The sequence below is a fragment of the Plenodomus lingam genome (assembly GCF_022343315.1).
Source record: "Plenodomus lingam strain CAN1 chromosome Unknown contig_1, whole genome shotgun sequence".
NCBI lineage: Eukaryota > Fungi > Ascomycota > Dothideomycetes > Pleosporales > Leptosphaeriaceae > Plenodomus > Plenodomus lingam.
In genome coordinates this window covers 1,913,808-1,926,733 of record NW_027093927.1, presented here as the reverse complement: position 1 = coordinate 1,926,733, position 12,926 = coordinate 1,913,808, and the positions used below count along the sequence as shown (strand labels likewise).

The following is a 12,926-nucleotide window of genomic DNA, read 5'->3' as shown; positions in this document are numbered from 1 at the left end:
GGCTATTATTATATATAGCATCCCTATACTATTCCTTAAACCTATCTAGGGCCTCTATATCCTATACTACCTCTAGCGGGTGCTATATTAGATTAATATACCCCTTCTATTTTACTAGGACTTAATACTTTTCTTTTCTTCTTATATTCTTTACGTAAAGGATCTCTTCTACTTTCTATTTATCTAGAGTTATATCTTTATTTTCTAGAGTAAGTATTAGGCCTAGTTATAACTCCTAAAGCTTTTAGCTTAGTAGTAGATTATTAGTAGCTCTCTTAAGTAGATCTATATATAGTCTTATATAAGTTCCCTAGTAGGTCTAACACTACTATTAGTTAAGTAGGGACTTTTACTACTTTATACTTTATCTATAGCTAGTTAAACCTTTTACCTAGTTAGTTTATCTTTATATTACGTATTATAAACTATACTATATTACCTTTTAGGAACTTTTTAACTAGGTATTAAGACTAGTTTATTACCTTCTATTATTATTACTATTAGAATATAATAATAGCTTATACTAGCTCTATACCTCTCTATAGGTGTAACAAGAACGCTATAATCTCTCTATAAGGATTTTTAGGCTTTACTAGTAGTAATATTATCTTTTATAGTATATCTATAGTATACCTATTTAAAAGTAGATTAGGGCTAATACTAGTTATACTAGAATCCCTATTATTAAGTGCAAGTTAGTAGGCTAGTAGGTAGTTAGGCTAGTTAGTCTACTTAAAGCATACTATTATACGCAGGACTACCTATACCTCTTAGTTTACCTACTCTATCCTGCTATCTATCTAGGGGTAGTATATAGTAGATAGTAACTAGTTTATCTTTATTATCTAGTATAACGCTATATAGAAAAATCCTAACTAGTCTAAGCCTTAGTTAGTAATAATAGAGGATAGGAAGCCCTAGAACTACTACTTATTATTCTAAAAGATCCTTATATAATAACTAGCTACTATAAAGACTATTATTTAAAGCTAAATATATTTAGATAATTTATTATTAATAACTAATAGAAATTAGGTTTTACTATTATCTTTTATAGGTAGGTTATCTATAAAATCTATAAATATTTAGGACTAGTATTATAACGCTACTAGGATAGGTTATAATAAACCCTATTAGCGCTTCTAGGAGATATAAGCACTATAATAGTAGTAGTTTTAAATATACTACGTAATATCTTATAATATTCTATTCTAATAATAGTCGCGTCGTAGTATCTAAAATATTATATTCTTTCTTAGATATTCTACTAAACCTAATTTATATACTTGCTATATAATAGTAATTATAAGGGGTTCCTATACTAGTAACTAACTAATACCCCCTTAAAGCAAAGTACTATGTGCGCTAATTATATAGTCCCTAATCTATTATTTTATATTAGCTAAAACTAGGAAAGACCTAGCGTCTTTCTAGACTGCGTTAAGACGCACTTAATATATCTTATCTTCTAGTACTACTTTGTTCTATAGTGTCTATATATATAGGTTAGCAAAGAGGCTAGCGCCTTTTAGTAACTTTAACGCTTACTCTACTTCTAATACTATAACCTAAATTAATTTAGGGCGTATAACTAGCTATACTATTACTTTAGAGGAGTTAAAATCTTATAGTTATCTACTTAAGGTATTAGGTTATCCTGCTAGATTACTAGGTCTATATTATAGAATATACTAGTATTTTAAAAGTTCCTCTACCTAGTAGCACTATTGCTTACTTAAGCTTTAAACGCTAGTAAAATACTCTATATTCTTATAGTCTATAAATATTATAAATAGCCTATTAATACTTTATAACTCTACTATTTAACTTTTTAGATAATTAATAATAGCTAGTAATTCCTTATTATATATTGTATAGTTTTATCTTTCTAGCGTTAGTACTATAGAGTAGTAAGTAACTAGGCGCTAGACGCCCCTAACCTTTTGTAATAAGTAGCCCCTAAAAGCGTATCTAGAATAGTCTACTTCTAGTAACATGTCTTTAGCTAGATCCTATTATATTAGTACTAGTCTAGATAAAAATACTTTTTTTATTATATTAAATATACTTTATTCTTCCTCCCCCTATTAAAATAAGGTATACTTCTTAGTTAGTTAGTTTAAAGGCGCTACTACTTTAGAAAACTTTAAGATAAAATTATAGTAAAAGTTAGTAAAACCTAGAAAACCTCTTACCTCTTTTATATTCCTAGGGGGTTCCTATTCTTATACTACCCTAAGCTTTTTAGGGTTAGGTCTAAGTAATTTACCTGCCTTAATAATATAGCCTAGGTAGCGTACTTCTATAATACTTAAAGTATATTTCTCTAAATCTAGATATAGCCCTACTTCTTTTAATAGCGTAAGTACACGCTTTACTTTTTCTATATAGTTAAACTAATCTTCTTCTAAATAAATTAAGATATTATTAAGGTAGGTAATTATATATAGTCTAAGTAACTCTATAAGCGTAGTATTAATATATTATTAGAAGGTAGATAGCGCACTACTAAGACTAAATAAATATACTAACTATTTATATAGCCTAAACTAGGTGCAACACGCTATTAAGAACTTATAGCCTTCTACTATTCTAATCTTATAAAAGGTAGCGTAAATATCTATTTTTATAAACTATTTTACGCTAGATAGCGTGCGCAAAGTTTCCTTAATAAGTAGTAGTAGGTATTAATCTAAGGTAGTTATGCTATTAAGTATCTAGTAATCTATATAAAGGCGCTAACCGCCTAAAGGCTTCTTTACTAGCAACACTAGAGCTCTAGCTATAGATAAGCTTGCTTAGATATAGCCTTTATCTATTAACTTAGTAAGTTATATTCTTAGTTCTAGTAATTAGTCACGTAATATAGGGTATAAGGGACGCTATAGGGGGTTAGGCTAGGTTATATCTAGGAGAGTTATTAACTAAATATTGTAATCTATACTGCCCTAATAAGGTAGTGTTGTAGGAGGGATAACAACCAGATCACAGAGCATCTTAATCCTAATTAATCCTAATTAATCCTGGCTAATACCCCTGTATAACCCACTATCTAATCAACTGCTAGCTTACTACTAAGTGACTAACAAAGGAAGGAGCTCTACTAAGGAAGGTTTACTAATTATACACCTTCTGTTAAGGGTAGCTAAAGCTCTATATATATAAGTCTGATCGTAGTAGAGACAATCTAAAAATCTATCTCCTAAATCATTCCTAACCTTAGTAATCCAAATTTCCATAGGTAGCAAACTACTTGCTAATTCTTTATTAAATAGGTCCCTAAACTCTTATAGCTCTTGTAGGAACTTTATCTTTCTAGTTTTATACTTAGGTTTATAGGGAACTATATTACTATTAATATAAATAGTATGTATATTAATAGGACTTCTATTATTAACACTTCCTAGATATTTTATTAGGCGCAAGTTATATATTACCTATAAAATATCTAGTATATTTATTATAAAGATTTATACCTATATATTTTTCTATTAGGATTCTTGCTTTAGTAACCCCGCTATAACTAAACCTAAGATGATAGAGATATAGGTAGGATATAGGCGTGTCCCGCTCTCCTATACTACTATATTCTCTACCTCCCTAATTACTAATTTGCTTTATAGAATATCTATAATAATGCCCTCTCTATATAGCTATAGTCTACCTAGTATCAAATAATAGGATAGACTAGGTACTATATAAGCTAAAAGGTAAGACTACTAACTATCTAAATTATAGTCTAAGGCTACTAACTATAAAATCCTTATACCCTTAGTAATTCCCTAGACATATTATAAGGGTTATAAAGGAATATTGTGGAAATCTAGATTACTAAGGTTAGGAATAATTTAGGAGATAGATTATTAGATTGTCTCTACTACGATCGGGCTCATATATATAGAGCTTTAGCTACCCTTACTAGAAGGTGTATAATTAGTAAACCTTCCTTACTAGAGCTCCTTCTTTTATTAGGCACTTAGCAGTAAGCTAGTAGTTGATTAGATAGTAGGTTATATAGGGGTATTAACTAGGATTAATTAGGATTAATTAGGATTAAGATACTCTATAATCTAGTTATTATCCCTCCTGCAACAAATATTAATAAAGTTCCTACTAATCTATCTTGCTAACTTTTCCTTAACTATACTAAAATACTAGTACCCTAAATTAATTATTGCTTGCACGTTCTCTACTCTACCTAGGAGAAGGGGAATAAAGAAAGGAGCATTATTTAACCCTACCTTAATATCTAGGGGATACTTAATAGCCTCTACTATTAATGATTCCTCTACTATAGTATCCTCCTTATACCCCTAACTTAGCCTAATTTTAGGGGTAGCTAGTTTCCTAAATTAGGGCCGCTTGCTAATACTATAACTATCTTAACACCTACAAGTTATAGTAATAGGGTATTAGGACACGCCTACGTAAAATAACCACCCTATTTATACTAGGTATAGACCTTAGCTAGCTCTTGTATATTAAATAGGTTATATAGGATCTAGTTAGGACGTAATATTAGTACTTTAGTATATATACTTAATAAGTTTACTACTTCTACTATATTTATATTACTATCCTAATCTAGAATAGATTTCTACTAGGGTTTCTTAGACTTACTAGCCTAAAGAAAGCCTAGTTTTAGGGAGGCTATTTTAATATCTACTATAATTATCTTATATTCTTCTATAGCTATATTATAGTTTATTCTAGAGACTCCCCTATTAAAGAAAACTAAGCGTATATAGCTATTAAGTAATTAGTATAGTTATAAAAGCTTCTATTTATTATTCTAGTATAGACCTCCTAACTATATAAAAAGCTATATAAAATTTATAAAATACTCTATAAAAGGCTAGTTTTAGCCCTATTATAGGTATTCTAATATAACTTAGGCGCGCTTCTACCTATAATAGTTAATATAATAGAACGCTAGGTAGTTAAGAAACCTACTTATATTATAATACTTGCGTGTACTATTCTTAAAATATAGTGCTATAGCGCGTTAGACTATAGGTAATAACTAGGACTAAATATATATAAACTTGCCTCTTTATCCCTAATAAAGACCTTATCTATATATAGTTTAAATTCTATAGTTATTTACTAGAAGGAGAAGTTTACCTTAGTGCTATTATATAGCAAGCTAACTAGGAAAGGTTTATAATATAAGGTAGAGGGGGGTAGAGGTAGTAGGTTATTAAAACTGATAGGCTTAGAGGAGGGTTAGAATAGAATCTAATTACGTATTTCCTTATTCTACTAATATAGTATAGCTATTATAGTAGAGTCTTAAGCCTATTATTCTATTAATCCTTAGAACTATTATATTAGCTTTTTTACTATATTAGGTTACACCTAATTATTCTAAATATCTAGCGCGTCTATCTCTATTATTATTATAGTATGCTTAGAAGAAGATACTAAAATATTATAGACTAACCTTAAGGGAGAATATAATAAGCGTTAATAATAGTATTTAGTATCTTAAAGGAGAGGTAAGCCCTCTACGCCTTTTTATAGGTGTGTAGCGTATTCGCTTAGTATTAGTGTTAGACTCTATCTATCTTGTGTTAGGCCTAGGCTTAGGCATAAGCCTAAGACCTTTACACTTCTATTAATCTACTAGTATTACGTAGTAATAACTAGTTTCCTACTAACTATTTAAGTATTTTACCCCTCCTTTCTTAAATCTTCTTTACTACCTCTACCACCACCTCTACCACCACCTCTACCACCACCTCTACTACTACCTCCACCACCTCTATCACTACCTCTATTATCACTACCTCTACTACCTATACTACTATCTCTATTACCACCTCCTATTAGTAAAAATATTATAACTTATCATTATGTGCGTATAGCGTGAAGCTAATCTTCTTTACCCCTTTTAGTCTTAGTTATATATTATATTGTATTATAGAAATAAAACTACTTTTTATACTTAATTAAAACCCCTACTATACAGGTAAACTACCACTTTAAACTTTTACAGGTATACAGGAGGGCAGTTTACACCTATGTAGTAAACCCCTAGCGTACTATTCTACTGTAAACAATTTTATACCGTAGTAATAGGATAAGATTCTTCTTTAAATGTGGCAGTGGAAACTTGGTTTACCGTACTATACTGTACTAGTATGCGGAAACAATTGGTTTCTAAGCTAGAGTGGGGGGGGATTAGGGGCATGCTGGGTGTAGAGGGAGTGGAGTAGAGTGGGCGAGGTTGGGGGTCCTATTGCTTATATTTTCGATAGCTTTTAAGGAGAGGATTTATTCGTTGATTTTGATTTGATTGGGGTTTTGTGGGGGATGGAATGGTGAATTGAGGTTTATGGGAGGATCTGGGGTTTACTGGGACTTATGGTCGGAATTGTGTTTGTGGTTTAGATAGTATACTGGTGCACAGATATATCCACTTATGGATGTGTGGCAGGGATGAGAGGTCAGTTTCGATTCATGTTAGCCAGGAAATTCAATGAAAATTGGATAGCGCCTTTTGTGGGTATTGTTGTCTTGCGGAAATTGAACATGTGGCGTACGGTAGAGCTTGGGTCTTAGGGAAAGCTATCTTGGGAGTGCAGTACGCGAACTCGAGACGGTGCACTATAAACTTGCCCTGTATTCAGTCTAGACGTGAGAGCCTCTTGGCTGAATTATTCATAAAGGTAGTGACATGAATTTCAACTTTTTTTGACACCACAGACACTCTTACCCACATCCACACCGTGCCAAAAGCTCCCACACGCCTGTACCCTCTCCCGTCATCGAAAACACTAATATACATGCGTATCAGCTTAGAAGTCTGCCCCTCAAGCCTTGAAATTCGAACCTACACAATCCAGCTGCAGCCTGTCTCGGGCACAAGGCTAAAGTGTGGCGGCCATGTCTGTCTGCCTTCGGCTCCCCAAAGCCACCCCGGTGCTGACCACTGCACCGCAACACCGACCATGCGCCCTCTATGCAGTGTGCGCGCAGGGCTCCAACCCACCTGTAACAACTGCGCATGGTACCCAGGCACGCGCAGTGTATTGATAGATACGCAGGTTGCGTAACATGCATCGGTGCTTGGGGAGTGCCTGGTACCGATCCCCCGTGATGATTTGCAATCGTGAGTATGGTGTGTAGGAGATAGCTGGACTTAGTATAGTCCATGGTCTTTGGAGGATTTGAGCTTGTTCCTTGGGTGTGTGTGATGACCTTTGTCCATACTGTTCTTACTTGATTATGGACTATTTGGGTGCATCTTGATGAGATCCGATTAGTACGTTATCTTGACTATATTAACTCTTATCGACTAGTATACCTACCTTGGGCCCTGACTACTTGGACCGGCGTGGATACTCGACTGCATTCGTTCTTGTACGTCTACCGTACCCTGGCAAGCGAGAACTTCGACATGGCGATGTCTATATCCACTTCCTCGGACCATACGGGTCTTGGATCGGTGCCGGATCCTGCGCCGTCCAGCGAGCGCAGCCCCAGTGAAAGCCTCCAGCCATCCCGCAGCTCAAACGACGAGAAAATAAGAATTGCACAAGCTATTGCAGACTTGGCGGATACCTGCGACAACGCTTTCGTTCGGTCATCAACGCAGTACCATAGCCATCATAGGCCTTACTCGTCAGTGGAGTTGCAGCAACAACGTCTGTCGGCATACTACGGTATCGCAATGGGATCGAACACTACTCTTGAGATGAACGACATGGGGACCCCAGGGCGAGAGAGACCGCATGTGAGAAACGGGCAGGGGGGTGACTACGTCCCGAATTTGCAATCCTACGGCACCTCTCAGCACTCGAGTCTGCAATCCATGTCCACCAAGTACGGGGCCGACAATGCAGATTCCGCAGACAGTCTCCCGCGGCTCAAGCACAAGCAAAAGAGCAGGAAGACGCATCTCCAGGAGACGCATTTCGCCGGTGACGAGGCCCAAAGCCCGACTTCCACAATGGAAAGCGAGCAGCATGATGCACAATCCATGGGCGGTGCCGGCCCAGCATACCCTTCAGCAGCAAAAACAGCAGTTATCATGGTCTCGCTCTACATCTCCATCTTCCTAGTCGCCCTCGATAGGACCATAATCGGGCCAGCCATTCCCGCTATAACGAACCAGTTCAACAGCATCGACGACATTGGCTGGTACGGCAGTGCCTACATGCTCACTTCGGCAGGCTTCATCCTACTCTACGGTCGCATCTACACGTTTTTCCCCACAAAACCCGTCTTCTTGTCTGGCATCTTTCTCTTCGAGGCAGGCAGCGTGGTATGCGGCGCCGCGCACAGCAGTATGATGCTGATTATTGGCCGGGCGATTGCCGGCTTGGGCAGCAGTGCCATCTTCACGGGAGCCATCTTGATCATGCTGAACACGGTACCGCTGCACAAGAGACCGATGCTGCAGGGGCTATTTGGCGCGTGCTTTGGCGTTGCAAGTGTGGCCGGTCCGTTGCTTGGAGGCGCTTTCACTGTAAGTTCTTCATCTGTTGTGCCGGTCTTGAGGTCCTGTTTGGTAGACTAACAACTGCGAAAAAAAGTCCATGTCGGAGCGAGGCTGGTCTTGGTGTTTCTACATCAATTTGCCCTTGGGAGGCCTCACGATATTGGTCGTTTGCTTTCTTCTCAAACTGGATGAGCAGAAACCAAAGTTGGCCAGCTGGAAAGATGTGGTCAAGCACCTAGACCCAGTGGGCACGGCGCTCTTTCTCCCATCCATCACTTGTCTACTCCTCGCTTTGGAGTGGGGCGCGGCAGAGTTCTCCTGGGCATCTCCACGGATAATCGCCATGTTGGTTGTATTCGCGGTATTGTTCTTGGCCTTTATCTTCTGGCAGTACTGGACGAGGCACACCACAGCCACTGTTCCCCCTCGCATCATCCTGCAGCGAAGCGTAGCATGCGCTGGTGCATCCCAATTTTGTGTTGGGGCGACGATGCTTACGGTATCCATTTACATACCCTTGTGGTTTCAGGCTATCAAGGAGGTGTCGGCGATGCAGTCTGGTGTGAATACCATTCCCCTTGTTCTCTCTGTCGTCGTGGGTTCCATATCCTCTGGCGGACTTGTCCAACGTATTGGATACTACACTCCATTTATGATTCTAGGATCGAGCTTCATGGCCATTGGTGCCGGCCTAATTACGACCTGGGACATGGGAACCAACACCGGCATGTGGATCGGCTATCAAATCATTCTCGGTATCGGCGTGGGCTGGACGATGCAACAACCAAACCTAGCCATCCAAACCATTCTTCCCAAAAACGACGTACCAATCGGCACAGCCGTGCTGTCACTCTGCCAGACCCTGGGCGGCGCCGTATTCGCAGCCGTCGGCCAGAACCTCTACATTGACAAGTTCACCAAAGGCCTCGAACACATCGGCGGCCTCGACCCAGAACAGATTCTCAACGCAGGCGCCACAGATCTGACCAAAGGACTTACCGCAGCCGTCCAACGCCAGGTACTAGAAGCCTACAACGACTCCTTGACCAAGGGTACATTCTTCGCCGCCCTCATCGTTGCGTGCCTGGCTATTCCTGCTGCCCTTGGCATGGAATGGCGAAGTGTAAAGGATACACAGCCCGTCTCGTCAGCCTCTGAAGCGCATGATGAGCTGGAGCAAGGGCAGCCGGGTATACGGCTGGCGCAGCAAGATACGCATGAGAAGTCAGATCTGGCTTCGGAAAAGTCAGCAGCAAGTGAGGAAGCCCTTGCTCCTCGGCGGCGAGCATGGAGACGGTTGCACCAATCGAGTATGCACTTTGCATCGAGTCTAACAGCAAAGGCAAACCCTGACCTTCGCAATGAGTTGAACACTTCTAGAGCGCAATGAGGTACCACTGTGTCTTGTGACGCGATTTGTATGGTTTTCTTTTGGCCGAGGCGTCGGAAATAGACTGGGGATCCATGGTATGGGCGTTGGTGGAGTTTTTTGAATTATTCTTTAGCATTCATCATTGTACATTTAGAATCTGACAGGTATAGCTTTTACTGTCGACAAGGTATATATGTTTTGGTACTAAATAGGGCACATCTTGGTGTATTGAGGTGCGGCTGTTGATGCCGCGCACGACTCCTATGGCGCGTCCACATGGACAACAACACTGAACAGGCATACGAGTGGTTTAGTTTGTTTACGCGTCTTACAGATCCAGTACGGTAAGGCTGACACGTTAATATCATGGTTTGCCAGTTAGCTTGGTCCCGTGTCCAAGGCTAATGTCGCGGGATCAAGCTGTGCAGCCTTGTTCGCATATGACATGGTCGTACATGACGAGACACCCTCTGGCGAGAGGCATAGGCTCAATAGATACTGCTCGTCCGTGGATGCAACATGCAGGGCGATGGCGGCGGTGCTGTTCAACAGGTTGCCAGGTAGCACCATGGGGTTGGTCAGCTCCCGACACACCGATGCTGATGAAATTGAACCGGAGGATGGGGGTTTATCTGCAGAAGGAGAGGCTTATGTGGGCTCTGCTCCAAACCGACAACATCTTATAATGGCGGTGTTTGCAGCGAATTGGAGCCGCGGTAATTAATGAAGGTCAAATGGTGGGAAAGCTAGGCTGTGCCTGATCCAGGTCAGACGTGTCAGCAAAGCGCATGGTGAACCTAAGAAATGTGCATTTGCGACGGTTCCCCGCGGGAAATCGATGATGTACCGGTAAGCTGCTCAATAAGAATTCAATTTATGCTGTCAACCTGGTATCGCGTAGGTAGGTAGGTACTCTACACACCCCATGGTTTTGATAGGTACAATCCGGTTGGCACGCCGTTCCGCGCTGATGAGCACCGGACGTCTTGGGTAGAGCCTTGAGATTTCACCGCATATGCAGGTGCTTGCAAGCTGTCTCGTCGGACATGGAGGGGATGTGGGATCCGCACATGAGGCATACCATAAGTAAGATCAACCTTGTGTGGCTATGGTAGCTTACCAAATGTATAACAGCACTTTGCCACTCCTTGATAGCCGTACACACTGTATTAGCGCTCATTTACTATTAAGACTGGCGGCTCCAGTTGGTAGCTTTTGGTAAAGAAGGCTCCCACACATTCCGACGCTCGATACCTACTCCAGGCAACCATGGCGCCAAAGGCCATTCACATCGTCCTCAGCGTAGCGTGGCAAGATGCAGGCGACACGACCCGTGCGATCGCCATGGCCATTGCCCTGCGAGACATGTGTCCAACAGGAATCGATCTCAAGATAGACTTTTTGTCTTGCGGTTCGAGGTTCGAGTACCAAATCACAGATGCCGGGTTCAACATTGTGCCAGCCCAACCTCGCGTCAAGGGCATATCCGTCGCTCACGATCTCGGATGGGACTGGCCAGAGTTTTTCGGATCAGAAGAGATAGCCAAGACATTCATTGATGGCCAACTCGCCGCATTCAGGGACTTGAAGCCTGATGTTGTCTTCCATGGCATGTGGGCGCCGGCTTCGATTGCTGCTCGTCTTTTGGGCATCCGCACAATCAACTTTCTGCCCGTACCTCTGCACCCATCCGCTTTTGCACATGGCCTGATTCGTGATCTTCCGGACTTGATGCCGCTCTTCACTCGTTTGCCCCGTCCGATTCGGCAACGCATGGCTTGGTGGGCAAGTGGCTTGATGATCAAGGCCCCCATCTTTCAGCAGAAGCGTTTGGGAGCGGCTGCTGCGGCTGCAGGATGGCCCATCACTGGACCAATCTCGCTCTTCGATATGAACATGGCTGATCTCAACCTTGTCAATGATCATCCAGTCTTCCACCAAGAATACCTGCATCGAATTCCCAAGAACATTGTGCTCACCGGTCCGCTCTACGCCCGCAACGATGCAAAACTGGACGATGACATTGCAACACACCTGAAAAAGGGTCCTGGCCCATCCATCCTCGTGACAATGGGAAGCTCTGGTACCGAAGAGTTCTTGTTCGAGGCTATCAAAGCGTTGAATATGAACCCTCAAGATGACTGGAACGCCGTGGTCCTCGCATCAAAGTCTATCTGCGACATCAACAAAGCGAATGCAGTCGCGGGTGGCGATCCCCGCCTCCTAGTAACTGATCGCTTCATCCCCGCCTCAGCAGCAAATGCTCTTGCCGATGTCATCGTAACACACGGTGGCCAAGGAACAGTGCAATGCGCCTTGGCCGCTGGAAAGCCCATTGTCGGCGTCGCGCTGCAAGTCGAGCAGCAAACCAACCTGGACAACGCCATGAATGCGGGCGCCGGCATCCGCGTGCAAAAGCAGTTTTGGAAAGCAAAGAATATCCGGTCGACGATTCTGACGGTTCTGAAAGACCCTGGATATGCGGCTAAAGCGAGGACTCTGGCGGAGACGTTGAATGCCATGGATGGTGCAAAGACGGCGGCGGAAGTCATGTGGAAGTTTATCTTGGAAGATCCGGCTGAGAAGTAAAGGTCTGAAGGGGAGCAACTGGTGGTGAGCGAGCAAGTCATGATATCATGATGTTGACATCCTCTTCCGGCTTGGGTACCGGAAGCACATTGCCGGCGTTATTGGCCGATGGCTCATTGTTGTCCATGTACAATGCAAACCAATGTAAGTTTTTCAGCAAGTGAATGTTAGATTAGAGAATGGATTTATCACATTATCACTTATTAGAGGTGATCTATGATTTGATGAGAAAGTATTAATTAAAGAATCTATGGACGAAGAGCCCCAAGGTGGCTAGATATAGCCTATCCACTAGTCCAAAATAGGTGTCTCCCAGACAACCTAGGATAGGGGAGTCGCTAATAGTAGTAGGTAGTCACCACCTTAGGATAATAGTAAGCACTATAGGGATAATAGTAAGCCCTAACGTGATCCACCACCAAGCGCCCACCGCCACCAAGCAACCACTAACACCAAAATCACCAAATTTTCAACACCACATTTCTTAACAACCATGGCACCTATTAACAACGCGCTTGC

General features: G+C 41.3%; 3 protein-coding genes across 3 annotated transcripts; 2 read left to right on the top strand and 1 right to left on the bottom strand.

The window, feature by feature from the left end:
• Positions 1-7,402: 7,402 nt before the first annotated feature.
• Positions 7,403-9,836, top strand: IAQ61_000472 (uncharacterized protein; the record flags this gene model as incomplete). The annotated part of the gene is made up of 2 exons (XM_066094688.1): positions 7,403-8,473; positions 8,541-9,836. 2 exons carry the CDS (start codon positions 7,403-7,405, stop codon positions 9,834-9,836), a joined length of 2,367 nt encoding a protein of 788 aa, XP_065955541.1.
• Positions 9,837-10,196: 360 nt separating this feature from the next.
• On the bottom strand, positions 10,197-10,388 carry IAQ61_000471 (uncharacterized protein; the record flags this gene model as incomplete). The annotated part of the gene is made up of 1 exon (XM_003837545.1): positions 10,197-10,388. The coding sequence occupies one exon, from the start codon at positions 10,386-10,388 to the stop codon at positions 10,197-10,199; it is 192 nt and encodes a 63-aa protein (XP_003837593.1).
• A 699-nt stretch (positions 10,389-11,087) lies between these two features.
• Positions 11,088-12,407, top strand: IAQ61_000470 (uncharacterized protein; the record flags this gene model as incomplete). Its single annotated transcript, XM_003837547.1, has 1 exon — positions 11,088-12,407. One exon carries the CDS (start codon positions 11,088-11,090, stop codon positions 12,405-12,407), a length of 1,320 nt encoding a protein of 439 aa, XP_003837595.1.
• Between the last annotated feature and the right edge of the window lie 519 nt (positions 12,408-12,926).